The following is a 23,187-nucleotide window of genomic DNA, read 5'->3' as shown; positions in this document are numbered from 1 at the left end:
TCACATTCCACCGCGGTCAAGAACTACATAAAGCAGCAACATGTTTCCTTCTAGCAATTTTTAAGACCTTTAGAAAGGTTCAAGAAAGGGAAGTGCTTTTAAAATAACAACATTTTGACGCTCATTCCATGCCCAGGGTGCATAAGAAGAGAAAGCAGTCATACCAAGCTCTGTGCACACCCTGGGGACTTTTAAAGGAAGAATACATTTTGAAGAACTCTTGCAATAGTCGCTGGTATGAAAAGAAAAACAGGCTGGAAATATAGGAAAGTAGTTTACCTGACAATGCCTCTGCAATGAATAGACATGAGCAATTTTATCCTCTGATACAGAGAACACCATGCTAAAGATTCATTTAAATTGCAATAGTGAGTGTGTGAGTCTGCATTTACAGATTGATATGCTGAATCCAGTTTTTAAGTGGGAATGTCACGACTTTTTCAAAATGTGCAGATTCAAACAGAGACAGGTTCCTCTTTCATTCTCAGGTGCACAATAATGTTCATAACAGACTGGAATTAACTTCAGCAAAGCTCTTTTTCAAACTCCAGACAAGAAACAGAGGGTTAGTCCAGGATTCAAATGTTAAAAACACATTCGTGTCTATATGGAGAACAGGCAACAACGTCGTGGTGCAATGCAGTCTGGGTATACTTTAGGGAACACCTCTTGAAGGCAGAAAGAAATCCTGTGTGGTAAGTGACAGTACGCACCCAAACGTTGGTACTGCCATCTGCCAAAAGATGAACTGAAGTGCAACATGCCCTACTGAAAGAAGCTGAGGAAGAAAGTAAAGGACCACTTCTCTGAAAAATTAAAGGAATTAAACGGGCAATTTTAACGAGCTACCTATGTTACTTTTCCATGTTTTCATACCATGTTTATGGAGTGAGCGCATAAACTTTCGAGCAGTTCAGATATAAACCTCTCGAGGACCACCTTCAATGTACAAATGGACGGGTGCAGAACCTGCAGATTTCAGAGTAAACACCCAGCGTTGTGCGTTGTTCACACAATTTCCACTCATCACACACACATCGCTCTGTGCCACTTTAAACTCAGGACAACAACATCTTTTCGAGTATTCATCACCAACATTAATGTTAGCTGTAAACATGAAGGGTTTTATGATGAGAATATTGTTTTAAACTTCTGGTTATGGTGGAGAGGGGGTTAAAATGCTCAAACAGAATCTCCTGAACAATATACCTGTATAGTCTCATGTGCAAAGAAAATGTCCGCATACATTTATACACACGTAGTAAAAGAGCAAAAAGGCAAACAAGCAATCATAAATAAGAAAGATAAGAAAGACACGGGCTACAGCGGTGTAGCAGAGCAAACTTATTATTACTTAACTTACCTGTGTGAAAATGGCGTGAACACACAAACATGTCGGGAAACATTGCTGAAGGTGATGTTTGCTCGTCTTGCGGCCGCTACCCATGATGCCATACAACGCCTCTTTGTTAAGTCGGTGACATGAGATCCATTGTTTTGCTTCCAGGCTGGAAAACCAAAAAAAATGCACTCCATTAGCGATATGTCTCCCACGCCGGTTGTTATAGTAGTTGATAATGCAGCAAACATTCAACATCCCTGTGTGTTTTCCAAATGGATAAACTAAATAACCGGATATCATCCGCTGGTACTGCTCTCTGCAAAAGCTTTTAGGGATGGGGATCATTCATTTTTAATGATATTGATACCATTATTGAGACTTTATTAATACCACTGTGGATTCTTTTCTATTATTTGGTGGAAAGAAAAGGCACCAATACATTTTTAACAGAAATTGAATTATTTCATTTTCACACTTAATTGTTGGTTAATGTCTACTGTCATTTTCAGTTGTGTTTTTAGGGATTAGGAAATAAACTATCGTATTTCAATTTAAATATTTACATTGAAAAATCTTCAGTAGTTTTAATTATGTATTATGAGATAATTAAAGGTCATGAAAAAAATTCTCCCCCAAAAGACTGTGTTATTCGAGTTTCTTACCAAAAACTACATTTTTTCTTTTTCTTGTTTATAATGACACTTCATTTACCGTTGCCTAATAGTCTTTTTACTGAGCCGACCTTGAACACATCACAAAGAAACCTTCTGCAGCCCCGTTTATCGTTGATTGTTTGGCCATGGAGTTTGTGTTCCCCATAATTGCAAAAAATTATTTTGCGACATTAATTGCATTTTGTGTTCACCTGATCTTTTGCTTTGGTAAAATGTAGCCAAACTTTTGACCTCTTTGCAGATTCAGCCATCCTCACAAGCAGCTGACCACCAGATTTCTTCTTTACTTGGTTTAATATCTGTTGGCTGGCAGTTAAATTGTATTAAAAAACTTTATTCGACAGTCGCTGTATGCGGAGCAGTGATTGGATTTAAATGATGTGACTTGACTCGAGATGTGATGTTACGTTATAGGACCCACAGGTCTCGACAGCAGTATCGATGAGCTCAAATGTTATCGATTTTCAGGTTTCGGAAAAAACGGAGCCAGGTTTTAATCCCATCCCTGGTATCTGCTGATTTCCCACAATGCTTTGTGCTGATATCGCCAATGTCACAATCCTAACTTTATCATGCTTCCTCCCTACTTATTACCTTCTCTGTTGATAAGGTAAACCTCATAAACTGCGTGTAACCTTTCCACAATAATTAAAGCGATATGTTAATGAACTGATTTAACTCAATAAAAGGTCTGAAATGCGAGAGCGCTCGTTTCCTTTCATAACAGAATAAGAACAAAGGAATTCTTCTCTCTAACCTGAGTTATTCAAAAACGAATGAGGTGTTCTTGTAGTTTTGTGACCTGCTCTCTGGTTAGGAGGTTTTAGTCTCTCCAGGACTCAGTCGAAGGGTCGCACTGAAGCTCGACCTCCAGCTGGAAGCTAATTACAGCCTGCAGAGAGAAAATGGAAGAAAAAAAAGCCTCATTTGTTTTAGCGTAGCCTCTCATCTTCCCTCCTGGTTAATCCACCTCCTTCTTTGTGTGTTTGATTAAAATAAATCCTCTCAGTCTTCTTTTCTTTTAATCATTTCCTTGTCTTATAAATCACACCAGATGGTTTCGGGGTCAGAGTTACCTTCTCTGAGCGATCATCTTCTTTTTCTGCCGTTATTTCTTGTTGACACCTTTAAAATGCTAACAAACCTCATTGCATCAGATCGCTCTCATTAGCATTTACCGATTTCCGTCTCATTAGATCTTAATCACGCTGCCGTCGTGTGACAGGCAGATAAATATTCACATCACATCCCCTTGAATATATTTACACCGTTGTTTATTCACACAGATGAAGCATGCGGACATTTTATTCTGGGAAATTTCAGATGATTCAACTTGTTTTCACCTTTTCAATCACTCAGATTTAACTGCAAACACCTGTAACGTTCCATCTAAATATGCAAACTTGTAAATGCAAATTGAAAATGAGAATAAAAACAGGTGGGTGCTATATTATGCTCACAGAGAGAAGCCGTCTCTCTGTCAGCTGCTGAGTCCCTGACGTCTATCATTTAATAGACTGAAGGTTTCGTTGTAAAAGAAGATTTGTCTGGAAGATCAGATGAAATAGAGATCCTGATCGCTCTGAGCAACTACTGGAGACAAACCGCAAAACTCACCTCCTGTCACCTGTGATCTCGACCGGAGGCTCCGGCACGCTGTCAGGAAAACATCAGACACTTAATATCTGTGGCTGTTAAAAACTGTAACTGTTGCAGATTCAAACAGAAGAAACTGCAACTCAAAATAAAAAATGGAGAAACTTCACTTTTAGTTTTAACCTCTTTTTTTTCTTTGAAAGTGCTTCTCATTGACTCACTGATTGATTCTGCTGCTGATTTCTTCATTTCACATTCATTAACTGTCAGGAAAATCTGCTCTTTATCAGTGAAACTGTAACATTTAACAACTCAGTGGTGATTAAACCCAGCTGACTTTCATTTAGGGAGATTTTCTGAATTATTTTTTTGTATTTTCACATTGTCTACAGCTTAAAAACAATTTCTAGTTATGGCAAGATGAACAAAAGTTATTTTCAGTCAAAGACACCTGGATGATACTTTGATAAAAATCATAAACTCAGGGTTTACTCACCTATTTATGATTCTTTCAGCCGTGTCCCGTATCCTCGTATCCTCGGTGTGATCACGAAAATTAAAGTAGATGAAAGCCACCACATAAACTGTCGAGTCATGACGGTACAACAAGCGCTTATCCGAGCTCGTCACATGGTGCCGCTCTGTCAGTGTCAGCTGTTTGTGCTCTGGGATGCCGTTACGGTGATGTCAACAAATGCACACGGTGGGATGAAGCAACGTGGTTTTTATATTAACACAACAGCGTGGACTTTAACGATAGTTGGGATTAACCAACAAAGTCACCATCGATTAGGTTTAGGCAAAAAAGGTTCGTGGTAAGGAGTAAAAAAACACATCCACAGTGGAAGCTACTTCTGACACACTAAAGCCGGTTGTTTGTGAGACTCGTCCACCTTCCCACATGCCATTTTTGACTGTGCTTTATCATTTAGGAATGTGTTTTACGTGAGATAGGAATAAGACATCAAGTCAATAATGAACCAGACACGATCTGACTATGGCAAGACTTTGCCTTTCTGTATTTTTCTTCATTCCAATATAAAACCTTGTTAAGTTTTTGCTGCAGTATGGTGTGTTGAAACAGCCACTTTACTTCTTGGTCAAACAACTCTGTAAAGTCTTCTGACGAATGTGAGAAAACACAGAAAATAAAACCTATTCCCAAAACTTAAAAGACAGACAAACGTTTTTGAGTCAGTGCGTGAACATAAGTGACAAATTAGGTCATTTTTCTTTTAAACTAAAGCTATTTTTGCCCGTCTCCATCAGTTAAATTTTAGGTTGATCTTCCTCATTGTCCTCTGCAGTTAAGATGAAAACACAACACGATCTGTTTCAAATTACCAGGTTTCTAACAGGATTTTAAGTAGTGTATTAACAAAAATGATGTTAATATCTGCAGTTTTTCTATTTCCACACTCTTGGTAACAGTTTGCGTTCCTGCTGCAGTTTCACGTGGAGCCTCTTGGTGACCAGCTGACTCAGACTATCTCGTAGTGAATCTAAAGCTCTCTGAGGCTCGCTGATCTGAGCTCCCTGTGTTTTGGCTGACCTACTTTTCTACTACTTCAACTCCCAGATCTACTTCTACTCTGTTCAGTCAGCCGAGGAGCTACAGTAACACCAGACTGATGTCAACAAACACAAACAGCGCATGAATCAGAGAGTACTTATTGATCAGTTTGTGCAGAAAGTGAAATAGGAAGTATTTAGATCTTTTACTGTGATAACAGTAGTAGTACTACAGTGAGGAGAGAGTAAAAGCTTTGCATTCTTTTTTTTTTTTACTTAGGTAAAAGTATAAGATAGCATCAGTATATTCAAGTATATATATATCAAGTTCCAAGTACTCATTATGTTAGTTATATTTTATGTTTTTAGATTATAATATTGATGCATTTATGTTGCAGCTTATTTTAATTTCTAAACTATTGCCTAGTTTGTGAATGTCCTTTGAAATAATAGAAAATCACAATCATTGGTATTGATTATGTTTTTGATGTAAACACGCAGATTACCTCAGTTTTTTACTGACTGTCCGACAGGTGGTCTGTCCTCCTGCAGCTGTCTCACTCTCTGCAGCTCGTCCTCGTAGAACAGCAGCTGGTCCACCTGGAAGCCGTCGTCAGGTTTGTCCTCCAGGTGACTCGAAGCCTCTGTGACCCCGCCGTCACGCCGTCTGGCTTCCTTCAGGTTCTCGTACAGCTTCTGGAAGACGTCTGAACCCAGACGGCTGCGGATGGACCTGCAGGGAGGTAAACATAGTCTGAACACTCAAAACCATTTCAAGGATTCAAGGAGGACTGAATGTCAACACTTTCCAAAAATGTCCTTACTTTGTAAATATGTTCTCACTTTCTATAAATGTCCTAATTTTCCATTTCTACATTTTATTTCATCACTCGGATGCTTATGTCATTTGCTGTTGAAGAATCGTCATACCAAAGCAGGATCTTTTACAGAAAATTTGGATTCATTTTTATGAAAAAATAAGGAAATGTATTTTCCCTGGAATGTGCAAATCACAGCCAGACCCTGAGGACTAGACTGAGTCCACAAGTTTTCTTTATACATCAGCTGCAGTGAGACGAACAGAGTGACAATGTGCTTTGCAAGGCTAAAACAAGAGGAACAACAGGCTTTAAAAGAAAACAGATAAAACACTGGTGTAAAAAAAAAGAGAGGAGATAAAATGCAGCTCTGAAAGAACTTAAGTAAAATATGGAAAAGCTCCTCAATAAAAGTATGTTAAATATCTTAAAAGAGATGACTGACTCGGCTGACCTGATTCCCTGCGGCAGTACAGTAGGTAAAACTGTATGTTGACTCAAGTAGTTTTACGGGTTTCATGCAGAACAAACATTTAAAATAAGGGGAAAAAAACAGTAACATGTTAATATGTCAATATTTTGTGTTTTCTGCTTAAAAATATTTATCAAATTCTAGACACAACTTTTGGTAAACCTAAAAGAATTGTGTGATTTTAGAAAAAACACAAAATAAGCTGCACCTAGAGGGTATTTTAACATGTGTAAAGTATTTAGATTTTTTTTATGCAGTTTAAAATGAGACCCTGTATTTTGAAGAAGAAAAAAAAGGAGACTAAAATCTGCCACATTTTTGAAGTGGTCCCACATTGTTTTAGAAATGTTCAGTGAGATTGACAGACGGACCTGCAGACTCTCAGCCGGGTTTCAGCACAGACTGAATTTTAAGATGAACTCAAATAGATTCACAGCAGCAGGTTGTCTGGTTTGTATGTGTTTAAACATGTGACCTGCTGTTTCTGTACACGAAGCATCTGAGTGACAGCTCAGTGGGACAGAGGATAGCTGTGTGTGTGTGTGTGTGTGTGTGTGTGTGTGTGTGTGTGTGTCTGTGTGTGTACTTCTAAGGTTGACTCCAGGAATAACACATTTACAGAACATTAACCTAAAACTTAACCTTATTTGAATAGTAGCCATAAAACGCAGTCTGAACACTCAAATAACTTATGTCTTCATTTTCCAAGAATGTCCTTAATTTGTAAAATGTCATCATTATCTGGAAATGTCCACATTTGTCAAACATGCCCTCACTTTCCAAAAAAGTCCTCATTTGTCAAAAAATGTTCTCGCTTTCCAATTCAGACCCTGCTTTGTAAAGAATGCCCCCACTTTGTAAAAGTGTCCTTAGTTTCCAGATATGTCCTTTTTTGTCAAAAATGTCCCGACTTTCCAAAACAGAGGTGTCACTTTCCATTAAAAGTCATCACTTGTCAAAAATGTCCCTACTCTGAAAAAATGTCCCGACTTTGGAGTTGTCCTCATTTTCCAGGTCCTCTTTTGTCAAAAATGTCCTGCCTCTCCAAAAATGTGCCTACTTTGTAAAAATGCCCCCTCTTTGAAGTGTGTGTTCTCATTTGTTAACATTTGTTAAACATGTCCTCACTTTCTCAAACACTTGACACTCAAAATATGTTCTTACAAAAAACGTCCTCACAAGTGCGGTCATAATCATGGACCTCACATGGGTAGAGAAACATGACAGTGTGTATGAGGTTGCTCCCTGTAACCTAACCCTAATCATTACATCATTACAATCATTTTGATTTTGGATGTCCTCTGAAGATGTCTGGGCAGTTTGACTCTGTATCACCACCTCCTCCACCTTTTCTTCTTCACCTCCTCCTCCTCCTCCTCCTCCTGGGGGAGGTGCTGTGACTGACAGGGTGGGGCTCAGGACGCTGACTTCCTTCCTGTTTATCTCAGGCCGTCACAGGTGTTTGACTCTGTGTTTGAGCTCCTGTCAGCAGGTAAACGGGTGTTTCTTCTTGCTCCTCTCAGTGTGACAGACAGCAGCCCTCAGGTCAGATGAAAACACTGTGATCGTCTTTTCTTTCTGTCCTCCAGAGACTGAAGCAGGATTTTAGATGGAGGACGAGAAACTGGAAGAAATGCTGCTCCTGTTGTCTGCGTTTGAAGCCGAATATGGTTGATTTAGAACAAAACAGCCCGTTCCCACTCCCAGATCATCATATAAAGCTGCTTAGTCAGTGATGTCGGCATCGGACAACAGCCTGAAGAGGCACCTTTCACGGCGGTATGAATATGCACCGGGCCGCATCAGTTTCTAATGGCAGCAGTTTGTAATGCCAAAGACAGCTACTGTAATCTTAAGAGCTCCATGCCTTCGGCAAAACACATGAAATCCAGAAATACAGCACCTTCCTGCAGGGTTGAGCAGAGGTGCGGGTGTGTATTACTGTGCTTTGAAACATAACCTCTGAGAAACAATGAAAAAATAACGTTTGTTTCCACTGCTTCATTCCCATTAACGCCGCTCTCATTAATCATACACTCGCTTGACCACAGCTGCTCTCTCAGTCTCGTTGAGTATAAGAAGAGCGGCTGAGCTCGAATGTTGTGTTGTAACACTCACAAAATGCGCTTCTCAAAATCTGCCCATAAAAACTAATATACATTCAGATGATTTTCTACTTTATTTTTTAACCAACATCAATCCTAATCATACAGATCAAATATTCTTTCATTTTCAGAATCTTCAGCTTTTAAATGCCAGTTTTTTGGCCATGATGCCACTACATGCAACGCAGATTTTGATTTGTAGATTTGTAAGTATTTTTTAAAATTATTATTATTATTAATTATTACAGTCTGGTATATGTCAGTGATTAGCAGCAACACTGATTATGACAGTGCACCTAGTGGAAATAGCATGTATTTTCTCCATATGCCAAATATGGTAAAATTATGTGATTGAGTGGAAAAAATTCCAAGGCAAAAGCCCAGAATGACACCCAGAAGCATTTTTTTTTTTGCACTTGTGATTGAACGTAACAATTTTGCGTACACAGTGAATTCTACAGCTGAGCTTAAAATTCCAAGAGAAGAAAAAACAAAATGTTGTCAAAATGTAATGCCATATGCATTAACGCAGCCAAAATTATCACAAAAAAAAAAAAGATGATAAGTACATAAGGCCAAACCGTCCCTAACGGTTAAACCTGTAAAAATGAGAGGGAGCATTTATATTTTATTCTCAGTGTGTTTCTGCAGCTGTGAGTCATAATTAACAACCTGTCTAAAACAAACTAGATGAGGCAGATATTGGTTATTAGTTAAGGACTGGTCATCGGTTATAAGCTCAGTAGCTGATCCAAGCTGCCAGTGACAGTTGTCCATGAGAAGAAATTAAAGGAAATCTGTCTGAAATCAATAACTCATCTCAACATTTAATACAAATAAGGAGTGCTAAATCGATAAAGGTCCAACTGCAGACCTCAAGTCTGTGAGCCAACAGGAAGAGAGTCTCCATATATGAGGTCTTTCCATTCAATTCGCTTTTTTTATTTTGACTGGAAAACATCTGAGTCTGTACTCAATATTTCAAGTGGTTTTGACAAAATGTTAATTTAAATAAATAAATAAATAAAAATAGTACAATTCATAAAGAAATATTCAGCTAAAATGAGTGGAAAAGTTGAGGTAATTCCATAAAGTGCAGGTGATGTTAATGTGAAACAGATTTATTTAATAAAGCCTTACCTGCTTCTAGTTATTGTATTTGACTTGACGTTTTCTGTAACTTTGAATGTTTTTTACAGCATAAAGCATCAGACATCATGTAAATAAATATATGTAAATATAATTATATATATATTTAAAATGAGTAAATTCTGGCAGGTGCACGGTGTCTTACAGTGCCTACAGATAAACAGGACGTCCGCCCATTCTTCCTTTTTAGCGAGTAAATGAATGCTTAATTTTCAATTATGTTTGTTAATCTACAGTCGGACTAAATTAACAAACTGTAATCACACACTGATGCTCAGCTTCTGTTTCTAATAATTCTGTTTACACTTGTGTATCTTTTAATTAAAGTTCATTACTTCTCAGTAAATAAAGATTGATGTAGTAATAGTTGTGTATTTTGCACCATGAGAGCAGCATCAGATATTACAGCTCCATTATTATAATTATGATTTTGAAGTTTTTATATCATTCTGTGGCTTTCCAGTACTTCTATTCATGTATTTAAATCAGCACATTCACATTTTTGTTGAGGTACATATGCTTTAGATGTTGTTTTTGTCTCAGGCCCTTCTAAAAAATTTCCCACATGATGTTGTTACATATCAAAGCATAGTGCTGTGATATTTTGCGCAGCAATATTTTATTGCAAATATTTGACTTTTGGTAACTTACCAGAATGATCAAAACAATCGTTTCGGTCAACTACATGCATTTTGCTGTAATGAAAATAACTTAAGTGTGATAAACAGAAGAAAAACAGGGCTGTCTGACAGCAAAGTTTGCCAACAGCTGATCGGGGTTTCCCTGTAAATATCCAGAAAAGAGGACAGATGGACCCGCCCCTTAATGTTTCCATATTAACCCACCAAAACTATCAAAGCTGCAGTGTCTTTCTGCACAAAACCTGCAGCTTCAAACTCTGAAGCCTCCTGAGACTCGCAACACCTTCTGTCTCTCGTCTCCTAAAACGTCCCCACAGATGATCGATTTTAATCTCGTGCCAACAAGATAATAAGTTGCCGTCTCAAGATTAAAAAATGTCATCTTTTGGGACTTTCGTAATTTTCTTTATCAGAACACCGGAGAGAAATTCACCGCTCTCAGACCTCCAAACACACAACAGCAGCCGAAACTAAACACTGAACTGTGTGACTCTAGTCTTCTTCAAACCTCCTCCTCCTCCTCCTCCTGTGTGTTTTATGAGGAGCTGACAGCCTTTAATTCCCACACTGAGCAGCTCTGTGTGTGTGTGTGTGTGTGTGTGTGTGTGTGTGTGTGTGTGTGTGTGTGTGGCTGATGTTGTTACCACGGCGACGAGCTGGCCCTAATCGAAGCAGGGAGCACCAAGTTTGCAGTTTCATCAACCTGCCACCAATCAGATGACCCCCACCTTCCACTAGCAGCCAGTCAGAGCAGGGCAGGGAGTTTAAATTATCTCATATTACTACTTACCGAATTTTAAAGAGCTGATTAGAACTGTGAGTTAAAAAAAAAAACTCTAATCGATGCATCAGATAATAACTCAGAGAAAAAAAAGTGTGTGAATGCAGATGAGTTTGAGCTGGAGAGCATTTGTGTTTTTCTTCATTTCTATTTTTCTGCAACAGTTTTTGATACATTTTGACATGAAACTACTTTTCCTCCTGACAGGCACATAGCCATAGCATCATGTGACCTAGAAAAGCCAAAGAAGTGCTTTCATTGCAGTTCTGCCAAAAACTGCCTTTTCTAATCGCCTGATGTACCACCTCATGTGAGCATTAAAACTTTTTTGCAACAAATTGTATTTACATGCATTAACATTCGGTACATTTTATATTTGCATTTCAGTTTGAGTATGAGTTCAAAACACAAAACACAACCTCACTACATTTTTATGCACGTCAAATGGCCAAAACTGACCACGCACAAAACGTGTGGTAGTGGACAGATGGGTAGCTCCCGTAATAGAAAGTGTGTGTTTGAGGCTCCTGCAGCCACTTTAACAGAAGTCTCTTTGAGGATAAACAAGTTTAGTCGCCCCTACTCTTACGACTGCTCCCCTGTGGGGTGAATACTTCTTATTTTTTTACTGAAATCTTCCGTCTGAAGGGCTGAGGTCGCACTGAAAGCGGTATTGGAACGGCACAGGTGCTAGCCTCCAGCAGAAAAAAAAAAGTAAGGAGCTATGATTTATGGTTCAAACCTTATGAAATTATTCATAAACTATGCACATTTTTTCTCACATGCAACAAGCTCGGCTTTAGACTGCATCACCGCTTATGAGAGGAAACTTATGATCTTAAAACTTATTTTAAGTTTGTGATGATCAGCTATTCAATATTTTTAAATAGTTTTAGTATGGCTTCTTCTCTAGGTTTTTATTCATTAAATTCCTCTATGATCAAGAAATGTACAAAAAATATGCATATGAGTCAAAAATCTTTTTAGGGGGTACAGAAATGCTTGGCTGGTGAATTTATTCATGTATCAGCCCTCTTTGGTTAAAAAGTTAATTTCAGACTCTGCCTGTGACGACTGCAGAGTCATTCGTCCCTGGGATGAATGCCGATTGTAACTTTTTCCCATTACATAAAAAGCCAGAAGTAGTTGTGTTTTTTTGTCCAGTGGGAGAGAAGCTTAATCTGCCCACAGACAGTGAAACGTGATTTTATACGACCGCTGTGGTCCCCAAAAGTCTCATATGATCAAATGAACTCCTGTAAACGCCTCTGAGTGTAAGATGAGTCATCAAATATTTGAAACAGTTTGACAGGAGGAGATAAGACAGGGATTTTGTTGTAAAATGCTGATTTTTGGACATATATTGGGCGTATAACAAGAGACAAACTATTATTTAACCCAGGAACACAGGATTTAATCTGGGAAAATCTATTTTCCATTTCACAGGGTGTTTATTGTGAGGAAGGTTAGTCTCCTCATCGCTCTGCTCACTTTTTTATCTCCTTATGCTTCGTGTACGTCGTCAGTTATTTACTTTGAACTGTTTCCACTTTCACCCACACAACATTTACACCTGCGTACCCTCATTCATGAGATAAATCTCCCCACAGCAGTTACAGGTGAGAGGAGGAGAGGAAAATATGTGTCGAACGGATTTTCCAGAACATTTACTGTATTTGTGTTTTACACTCAATTCCTATTTATCTTGTTGTCATGTTGAATTTTCACTTGTTTGTTTTTTGGAGCGAAGATGTTAATAAAGCATCTTTGTGTTTCATTATTGGCTCCGTTCTTTGTGTGCGTGTTTGTTTCTCAGCTTTCCTTCATTTTAATCTGCACAAACAAACTCAATCTGGTTCGTATCACAGTCTGATCCACCCCGTCGACACGCTGCGGCTCCAGGCAACATGTTTGTCTGGAATAATTGGATTATTTTAAATTAGACTTTCACAGATGCTCACTGAGAGACGGAGCTTAAGTCTGAGCTGGTTCCTCCAACCAAAACAAGAAACTCAGCAGAGGAAAGATGTGCAAAGTCAAAGTTAAGGTCAGATTTATCATCATTAAGCAGAAGACTGTGCAGTTATAGCTTCCCTTAATACTACATTACGACAATTTGTTGATTATATTATAAACTATAGAAAAAGAACAAGTAGAAATATGTTGAAAATGTTAGTTTAATTAAGACATAAACAGAAAAAAAAACTGAAATAGAAATTACATTCACTCCATTATGCAGCTGTCTTCTGAGGCGACAGGAGAGCTGCACAAAGTCACGTTCTGCAGGAAACATAAAGCCGCCCTGATTCTTTTAACCTGAAAAGTCAAGTGTTGATGCTGAACACATCCGTAAAACCTTCACTGACGACATATTTGTCTCACCCCAAAATATCTGATCTTACAACACGATACCAGCTCGTAGACACTAACACTCCAATGGCCATACAGTGGCCGTTTTAACATCCCATAGTTCCTGGGCAACGTAGTCTGCAAGGTGCATCGGTTTTGACTCATGTTTCAGCTCCTGTTTCAGTTTTCATGTGAGGCAGAAAAAACTTTAACGAGGTTTATTTGAAAGCAGGAAAAAAACAAAAAGCACGGCAGGTCCATCCAAATCCAACAATACTATATTGATGTAATGAACCAAAATAAACCAAAATAAAGTGTAAAATGTGTGATCAAGTGGCTCTTACAGGCCAGGATAAATGTGTTTGACTTTAAAATGCTGATGTTATATGATACGTAAGAAATTCTTGGTTTGCAGAAACGTACAATGCCAGTCTTTTCTTCTGAGGAATGCGCTGTGACTTCAGCATTATTAAACATTTTTATGGTTGTTTAGCCTCTCACAGCTGCTGTTTCAGGTTAGGGAAAAACCCTCGTCTACTGTTATACAGACAAACTCTACAGTTACGTAAAGACCGAGATACAATGTGTTTGTCATTATTTAACAATTTTTCTCCAACATTTAGCTGAGAGTTTTTGTTGATGCCTGTGGTTTATAAGAGTGTGTGCCACCACAATGTTATTAGGAAAAACTATCCAGTAGTATAAAATGTTTTTGAATACAAGGTTGCATAAACCATAACTTTTATAGTTGAAATTCAGCAGAATGAAGACCAGGGAGCAGACACAGTTTTGGGGAGTGAGCTGCAGCACTGTGAGCTGCAGAGGTTTGTTGGTGTGTTCAAAGGAAGGATGAAGATCATGAGCAGAATATTCAAACTACACCGACTGTGAGTCGCTCTGCTGCACCGACACTCTGTTAGAACTACAAAATAAAAGCATTTCTTAGATAGACTCACTCTCTCAGGTGTTGGATCCGTGTCTCCAGCAGGCTGCTGTTGATCGTCTGGGCCCCGAGGGCTCAGAGGGGCCTCGGGCTCTGCAGGGTCTCCTGGTTTAAACACAAAAACAACACAACTAAGAATATTACAAATCATCACACGTTTGACATTTTCTTGTCCTGTATCCTAAATCCTAAATCCTGTTCTTCCATTTGGTTTCATCTTATCTCTGCAGTTTTTCCTCTCCCTCTGAGCACCTCTGACTCCATTAATAAAAGCACAATAGAGTCTGTGGAGGTGATCTAATGGGATTATAATGTCAGGATATCAGCTGCTGGCAGAATCTAAACACACACACACTCACTATGTTTTAAGTTATTAGAGAAATTACTGATGTGAAACCCGTTATATGAGCTCTGTGACCAGGCTGCAGAAAACCACAGAAAAGTAAAGATGTGGTTTTCTTCTGATGTGATGTGACTTTAAGACTCTCAGAGTCTCAACAGGTTGAGCGTCTTCATGAGCTTAGAATCTTAACGAGCTCATTCTTAACGAAGCACTTGATTATCAGAAACGAGCTGTGAATCTTAACGAGCTCTAATTGTTAACGAGCTGATGACCTCACAGACATCACAGCTCTTCAGGGGTCTTTAAAGTCGGCTGCCAGGTGCAACTGAGAGTCGGATGTATTTTTTCTCTCTCTTCTCTCTTTGATTGCTTTCATGTTTACATCAACTGACGACAGATTTTCATTCTTCAACTGACAGTTCAACTTATTTTAGATCTTAGTGCACACCGACGCGCTCTCATCCATAGTGATCACATATCATCCCTTTGTCATACTTATCCCTGTAAAACCAGGCCATGAGAAACTTTAGAAGAAATGACACACAATTTAGCAAGAACTTTGCATAAAGTTAAAAAAATGACCTATCAAAGAAAGAAAGAAAGAAAGAAACGGTTAAAAAACAGAAAAAAAAAGTGAAGAACAAAAACAAACAAGGAAATGACCTGGAAAAAAATGCTTAGTTGTAGTAGTATGAAACAATTTCAAATATATATTTATGATCATTCTAAATATAGTTTTGTGGCCATTATCCCTACATGTATACAAAGAAATCTAAATCTACTAACATCTTTCAATTTGTAGATCATTTTCTTTTTTTTTTAAATATTTAAATACTTGTGAAAGTCGTCTGAGCCCAGCACAAAAAAGAAAAATTATGTTGATCCAGGTATTAAAGGGTTAATCTCACTCATGAGCCCAATCCTGACATAACTGAACTCATTCCCAGACTGAAAAAAGCAATCTACCATTTCAGGCCTCGATTTTGGAGGTTCTGACCCTCGACCTGACTGAATCACGCTTTGCTGCAAACTGTCTGATATTTGTCCTGATGGAGGTTTGAGGAGGGTTCATCCTCTGGAGCCCGAATATCAACAACAAACATCACGCAGAACCTGATCCAGCACCAAAATACTGCAGAACCACAGTGCAAAGTGTTGGACATAAATTCTGACATCATCATCATCATCATCATCATCATCATCATCATCATCATCCAACCAGAGTCCAAAATACACCCAGAAGACCAGAACAAATAAAACAGAGTTATCATTACGACAGACCATCAAACAGCTGAGGCTTCTTCATATGATACGGTTGTAACCATGACAACCAGCAGATGCATGTAGAAATATGTACATACATAGAACATGAGCGCATTCATGAATAAATACACATAACATGCAGCCATTCACGTTCAAAAATCCACAGTGGGAGTGTGTTGGTATTTTCTGACAATATGTATGTTACGCTGCATATATCTACTCTTAATTTAAATGTCTACACTTTCAGTCTCCAGTTTAATTAAACATTTAAAAAAGACTGATGCAGAACTAATTTAATGAATTTAAATGTCAGCAAAACTTCAAATGTGTCGGTCTGATTTGCATGTAAATTACACATTTCCATTAAAATGGAATAAATGAACTGTTATGTATTTTATTCACAGAGATTTAACAAGTCAAGCAGAATTAGAAATAGCGGCTTAAAACTCAAAGTCTTTATTTTTAATTTCCTTTGTTACATAGAATCAGATTTTGGTAAGAAGCCTCCCTGTATTAAGATGTTTGATGTTTTTTGTTCACTCAGAAGAAAACACTTACTGTAATACTGTAATACTGTACTACAATACTGTTTTGGCTACAGAACTTGCCACCGATGCTGCTGAATTATATCAAAACCGTCCCAGAAATCAAAAGTTAAATGATTTCAGTTGCAGATTTGTTAAGTTAATTTTTCAAAAGTGTCGTCTTAATTTTGAACTGAATATTTCTTGATGAGCTGAAGCTCAGGTTGTCCCGGGAGATCTTCGTGCATTCACGCTTCGACTGATATTTACCTCCACTGATCAGCTTATGTTTTTGGTGCCATTTTGTTTGTTTTTTAGCGGAATTACAAAAAAACTACTGGCCCTATCTTCATTAAACTTGGTGTAAAGGCGGCGTGTTGGTTGAGGAAGAAACTATTCAATTTTGGAGCAGATCCAAAAATGGTGGCAGCTTGTAGTGCTAAAAGTGCTGATCGAGCTAATGGCGTCAATGGGGGTCAGGACGCCATGATCAGTGACCTTCGTGTGAGTGCGGCTGGTATTTGGCCTTGGTGGAGGTCTGCGCTCTCCGTGTGCACTCCTCGCTTTTAATGCAGTTGCGAATGTTTTGTCCGTCTGATATAAACTCTGTAAGCTCCGACTGTGAGTGAGGAAACATTGTCAATGGAAAAAAAGTGAATGTGACTCATGTGACTCACATTTTACTGATTTTGAGGTCATTTTTTATGCTTTTTCTTACAAATTTTGGGATCATTTCTTCTTTTGTTGCACTGCCTTCTCTCCATGTTTTGAAAGAAATCAAGCCAGTTTGCTTAGCTTTAAAGGAATGAATTTCACACTACAATGACAATAATCCTTATGTATGTCTTAGTACCGTATTTGTCATAATTGTATTTTTAGATTGTTTTTTTATGCGTGAAAATGACTTGTTTTTGCGTACTTTTGTTTGCTTGCCTTAAATTTCCTCTTGTGGGATGAATTAATTAATTAATTAAATAACTTAATTGACTACTTTAATTTGCATATTTATGGTTTAAATATGGTTAAAGATTAAATATGATGGGGAAATGCAGAAAAATAGGTTATCCTCAAATGTTAAATGTTTGAGACGTCAGTTAAATCTGTCTATAATTACGAAGTACTTTTTTCACATATTACTGCAGTTTAAAGTGTGAAGAAGCGGCAGAGAAAAGTCACTGTGCTCTCACACAGCGTTTCCTTTGACAAGTACGCCTGAGCTGCTCAGGTTTTTTTTTCAGTTCTGGGGTCACTGAAGCGAGACGAACAGGTTTCACAGCAGAGGACAGATTGTGACTGAACCGAGCCAACAGGAACTGAAGACTGCGAGGAGGACGAGGACGAGGACGCGGGGAGGAAAAAGAGTAAAAGACTGCAGGGATAAACATCCAGCCATTAACTTTGGTCTCCACAGGAAGGACACACTTATTACCAGCAGTGGAGCTGCTGCTGGAGGAGTGTGATCTGAGGTCTGAATCTGGCCCACTTCAGTCCGACTTTAAAAAAAGTCACATTAATTCACTTCAGTCCGACTTTAAAAAAAGTCACATTTAGATTACTTCAGTTGGGTTTGTTAGTTTAATATGTTGATAATTTATTTTTTTTTTTGCTTTGACAGAAATAAAGAAAATGAGTTTCAGTGAAAAAAACAGTCAGAAATAAATATTTGTTTCACACGTGGCTGTTCTATATAATTTTGTGTACAAAGTACGAGTGTTTGTACCAAGTGTCTGTGTACAGTGTGTATTTGCTGTGCGTCTGTACTGTGTACTCACCACTCAGTTCCTCTTCCAGAACTTTCTGCATGTGCTTCATCATGGCCTCCAGCTCACTGATCTGAGGACGACAAATATCAAAAATAATTCATGATATTATTTTTTATAATAACAGTAATATAATTTCCTTCATCTCTTTGCTGAGTTTGTGTTCTGGAATAACACTGAAGGTTCGTTTAACGGTCAAATATTACTCAAACTGAGTGTCTGAAACACAAAAACACGTTTCAAATCAAACTTACTTAGTTTTGCAAGTTCTTGAAATGCAAATCATGTTACAATCGATTTAAACTAGCAAATTACCTAAAGCTCCCTGTATTAGGTTTATTTCTCAATGACCAAAGAAAATCTGTAAAACATCAATTTGCCATTTTTGTTTGCTTTTGGTGAATTAAACATTTACTTTTTCATGGTTTTGTTCCAAAAGTCAAAGTAAGTTCAAGAAAAATGTCTGTTAGATGTTAAAAAGTTCATGCTGATTTAAACACTCTTTTTTGGCAACATTGTTGCCTCTTATTGGTCAACTACATTTTGGGGACATGCTTCAATGGTTTTGTCAAAAATACCCACTGAACTGGGTAATGTTTGGAAAATGTTTGTTGATTTATGGTCAAATTTCTGAGAAATGCCATTGCACTTGTTTGGAATCCAAATGAGTTTTTGTTTTAGTGTAAAAACGATTTTTTTCTAAACTGACATGTTTCCATTTGGCATATTTCATATTCACGGTTTCAGTTTGTGCATTTTGAGGGTTAATGGAAACCCGCCTGATGATAAGTTTGGTATAGTTAAAAGAGTTAAAGCGATAAAGTCAACATACTTCACTAAAGGCTCCAGAGGATGTTTGGACAGAAACAGTCGTGCAGAGAGACTGTTGAGAATCATCACTCCCGTCATCAACGGTCTTTCCTGCCTCACAGCGATGCTGACACTGACAGAATAACACGTACATCAACCGGCAGACTTTTGTATAAATCGATATAAATATTAAATTCACACTTCCATATGAACGCATTCAAGATTCTGATTCATTAGTGTGAACTCCCATCACATATTCTGTGTTCACTTTGTGCCGAAGCTCGAGCACATCGAGTCTCTGCAGCTGCGGCTGCAGCAGCGGAGCGTCAGCTGACATGTTGGACTCTTCAGGGAGTTCGATGTTTCACCCTCCGCTCTCTTCACCTGATTACTGTGAGAGCGATGAAGCTGCTCCCTCAGCTCTCTTTATCAATCTGCTCCACACACAACTCCTGAACCAACAATAAATATCATTTCTCATTATCTCCGACAATAAACTCTCCTGCTCTTCTTCATTGTTTGTGTTTCTGTTCATCATTCAGGAACTTTTATGGTTCTTAATAAGAGTTCAAGCCCAGAGGGCAGAAACTCAAGTGTTTTTGTGCTGGTTTGTCATTTTTCTTCCTGAACGTTTGTGCAAATTCCCATGCGTACTGTAAACACATAAAATTTTCACCAGTACGTACGTACATACATACGTACGTACGTATGTATGTACGTATGTATGTATGTATGTATGTATGTATGTGAGTGGCTGCTGTTTGGTACACTCACCATACACACACACACACACACACACACACACACACACACAGAAAGCACTGACAAAGCTGACATTTTTTAACATGTTCGCAGTGAGAATGGGCTCAAATATCTCTAACTGAATTTTTTGTTTCTCCTCGTGATGGAAAAAGTACTCACTGGTACTTCAGTAAAAGTAGCAACACCACCGTGTTCAACGATTTCTGTAAGTTTCTTTTGCTTGAGGCCAAAATGAAGCTGGTGTGTAACTGGTTAATGTGCTCTACAGCTGGTGTTTGTGTATCACCGACCGACTCTGGTGAAAGTCAAACTATTGACTAAGCAGTCTCGACAGTGTTGACATTTAAGGGGACAGAGATGAAGTTATCAAAATGTTCCTGTGCGACTTTTTTTTAACCGAGTTTCTGCACAAACCGGCGGTGACTCAAATATGAGACCGACATGCCAACAGACGTCGGCTCTGAGTGGACTTCCTGCTGCCCACATGTGTGAGAGCCGGTCAGACCTCGAGGACGTGTCCTGATCAGCTGCGGCGGTCTGAGGACAGACAGTCGGTAGGAGGTGAGACGGTGAATAAAACCCAAAGATAGCTGCTGCACTAACGACACAGTCACAGATCAGATGTGTTTCGGCCCTGAAGCCACGAGGCTGCGCATCTCTAAGGCCAAATTTCAGCGCTAAGTATATCAACTTTTTAATGTTTTTTGATTTGACTAAAACTCTGAGTTAATGATCACATCAAGATTTCAGACTTTGTTTGAAAGAGTTAATGATTAATGTCTCTTTTTTTGAACCAAACACATTCTTTTTTTCACTTTGTTTTTTTCTTCAGTCCAATCGTTGATTTGTTTAATGCACTTTAAGATAAAATCAAAGAAATTGTAGTTAATTGGTGACAAAGTTAAATAAATGCTGGTGTCATCTGCATAAAAATGATCTTTTCTTTTTCACTTTTTAATCTTTTAATTCTTGTCTTTTTGCACTTCCAAGTGTTGCTGGTGCCGCTGTTTAAAAGAAGAAAATAAGTGTGTACCTCTTCCTTCTCCTTTTTATGTATGTATTTATATATTTTATCATATTTTTTCTGTAACATAATTTTAAATATAAAATTATTACAATACTAATTATAGTTTTCTGACATTTTCCCTATTTTTTTAATTATTTTTAAATGCCTCTTTTTACTAATTTCTTGCAATTTGTGGAACATTTCTTGCCAAGTTGGTCATCGCCTCAGTTTTCGAAGGGTCAAATATTTTTTGAAAAAATTACAGGTAAAACTAATAGACTTTTAAAAGTACTGTTTGTTATTGATACTCAGATTTAGGTGTAATTTTGCCAGATATAAATGATTTCAATCCAACCAGTGAAAAAAGAGCATCCCACTTCCCGTCCACTACATCAGGAGAAAAAGTCTGAGGCTTTTAGCTGCTGGTCTCTTCTGTCTCAGATCCACTAATTATCCAGTTTCGCTCCATTTCTTCTCCTCTTTCCTCCTCTTTTTTCTGTCATCACTATCAGCAGTGACAAATAGGTTTAATCTCTTCCAGCCTCCCATTTTCTCTAAACCCGAAAACTCACCACCAAGCTCTCTCTGCAGACAGTATATTAGGCTCGTCCCTTCAGTCTGCTCTTAGAAATTTGCTGTAATCATCCCAGGATGCAGAGCTGCTATTTACCGAAAAAATAGGATCTGACTCGTCCTTTTGCCATTGGCTTGGAACAGTGTGTGTGTGTGTGTGTGTGTGTGTGTGTGTGTGTGTGTGTGTGTGGGCTGAATAGGGACCAACTGAATTTTCTGTGCTGCAAAAAAAAGCCTGGATTGTGCCAAGAAAAGTAAAAATTTGATTGCCGCTTAATTTTCTTTACGGCTTTTCCACTAAATAACTCCCGAATACAAGTTTGAGGTACTGACCCCTGAGTATTTGTATTTTCTGCTACTTTAAATTTCATGCAACTTCATTTAATTCATCTTCATACTTCCACTATATTTCAGAAATACTCAAAATTGTACTCAAGTACTTTGTTTTACTCCATCACCAGATGTTGCTTATTCATAAGTCGGAGCCTGCATGTCCCAGTGTTGTTGCTATTCAGACGTTGCCTCCAGTAACTGAAATTAATTTAAACAAGTAACCACTATCATGTTTACTCTCCGATGTTTATAAGAAAACAAACACCATGAAAATCGGTTCAGAATTAAGCGAGTTGCCGTCGATTTTGTAGTGAAATCTGCATCTTTCAATACACATGTATTTGTTCAATAATAATAATAATACCTAGGACTCATGTGGTGCTTTTCCAGGTACTCAAAGACGCTTACCGGCGGATCTTGACCTCCTCTTTATGGCGCCCACGAAGACGCACATTAAAAAGGGACCACGGTATCGACGTTTCTGTGTTTATGTTTGTGGCTGCTGTTTTTAAAACCTTCACAGTTTAAACACAATCAGCCACAATATGTGAAAACAGCTGTGTGTTTAAATCTCAGCAGTAAACAATAATCTGTTTACTTTTTCTCTATTAATTCTGCTGTTTGTGCTCTTAATCCCTCGTTCTTTAAGTATGTTGTTTTCATGTGTTGTTTTTCCCTCTTAACGTTTAAAAACTTAGATTTTTAGTTTTTCACGTCTTAATCTTATCTGCTGAGACGCAGACTTATGAACTTTGGTTTTAAAAACACACCAGGACGGTTTTAATTAGCTCACATTAACAGTCAGCTGGAAAATAAAATGCACAGATGCACTTTTTAGGTTATTTTTTTCCCTTAACAGCAAATGAGCTGCTAATAATGTGCATGTTAGTTAACAGCAGGTCAGAACGCCCCGTCCTTGTGTTGTGTTGTGTGTGTGTGTGTGTGTGTGTGTGTGTGTGTGTGTGTGTGTGTGTGTGTGCGCACGTGTGTGTTTAAGTCTCTAATTAGAGGACTTACGGGGCTCGGCTCTGTGTGTGAGAATCATATTATGATAATTTGAGCCCAAACACAAACTGAACTCTCGTCACATTAAAACATGAAACCAAAGCTCCTTCTCAGCCTCCACCTACAAAGTCCGCTCTGTGTGCTTCGTGCTAATCCGTGCTAATGCTAATCCACGCACATTATACTCTGCCGCCCTAATTAGGGAGCTATACATAATAATATTTGGCCTTTATAACACTGGATAATAACGAGGACGAGCAGAGTGTAAACAAAAACAGCGATCCCAGTTTAGTTTCTCCGCTCGCATAATGGGCTGCAGATTTTTAATATTTTACATAAAATCACGATAAAAGCAGAAATATAACAATCTGAGTCAATCAAGGCTGAAACTATTAGAGGATGAATCAGCCGAGGATCACAGGGACA

The 23,187-nt window shown here is 38.2% G+C and overlaps 1 protein-coding gene across 1 annotated transcript in view; it reads right to left on the bottom strand.

The window, feature by feature from the left end:
• Nucleotides 1–5,566: 5,566 nt before the first annotated feature.
• The window catches only part of nek11 (NIMA-related kinase 11), a 69,890-nt gene continuing 52,269 nt past the window's right edge, over nucleotides 5,567–23,187 (bottom strand). The window contains 4 exon segments of the mRNA XM_042490678.1: nucleotides 5,567–5,857; nucleotides 14,396–14,443; nucleotides 14,445–14,487; nucleotides 18,285–18,345. Coding sequence (XP_042346612.1) covers nucleotides 5,632–5,857; nucleotides 14,396–14,443; nucleotides 14,445–14,487; nucleotides 18,285–18,345 — 378 coding nt within the window. The 3' untranslated portion in view covers nucleotides 5,567–5,631.

The sequence above is a fragment of the Plectropomus leopardus genome, chromosome 7 (assembly GCF_008729295.1).
Source record: "Plectropomus leopardus isolate mb chromosome 7, YSFRI_Pleo_2.0, whole genome shotgun sequence".
Classification (NCBI taxonomy): domain Eukaryota; kingdom Metazoa; phylum Chordata; class Actinopteri; order Perciformes; family Serranidae; genus Plectropomus; species Plectropomus leopardus.
This window is presented reverse-complemented; position numbering and strand designations above follow the sequence as displayed.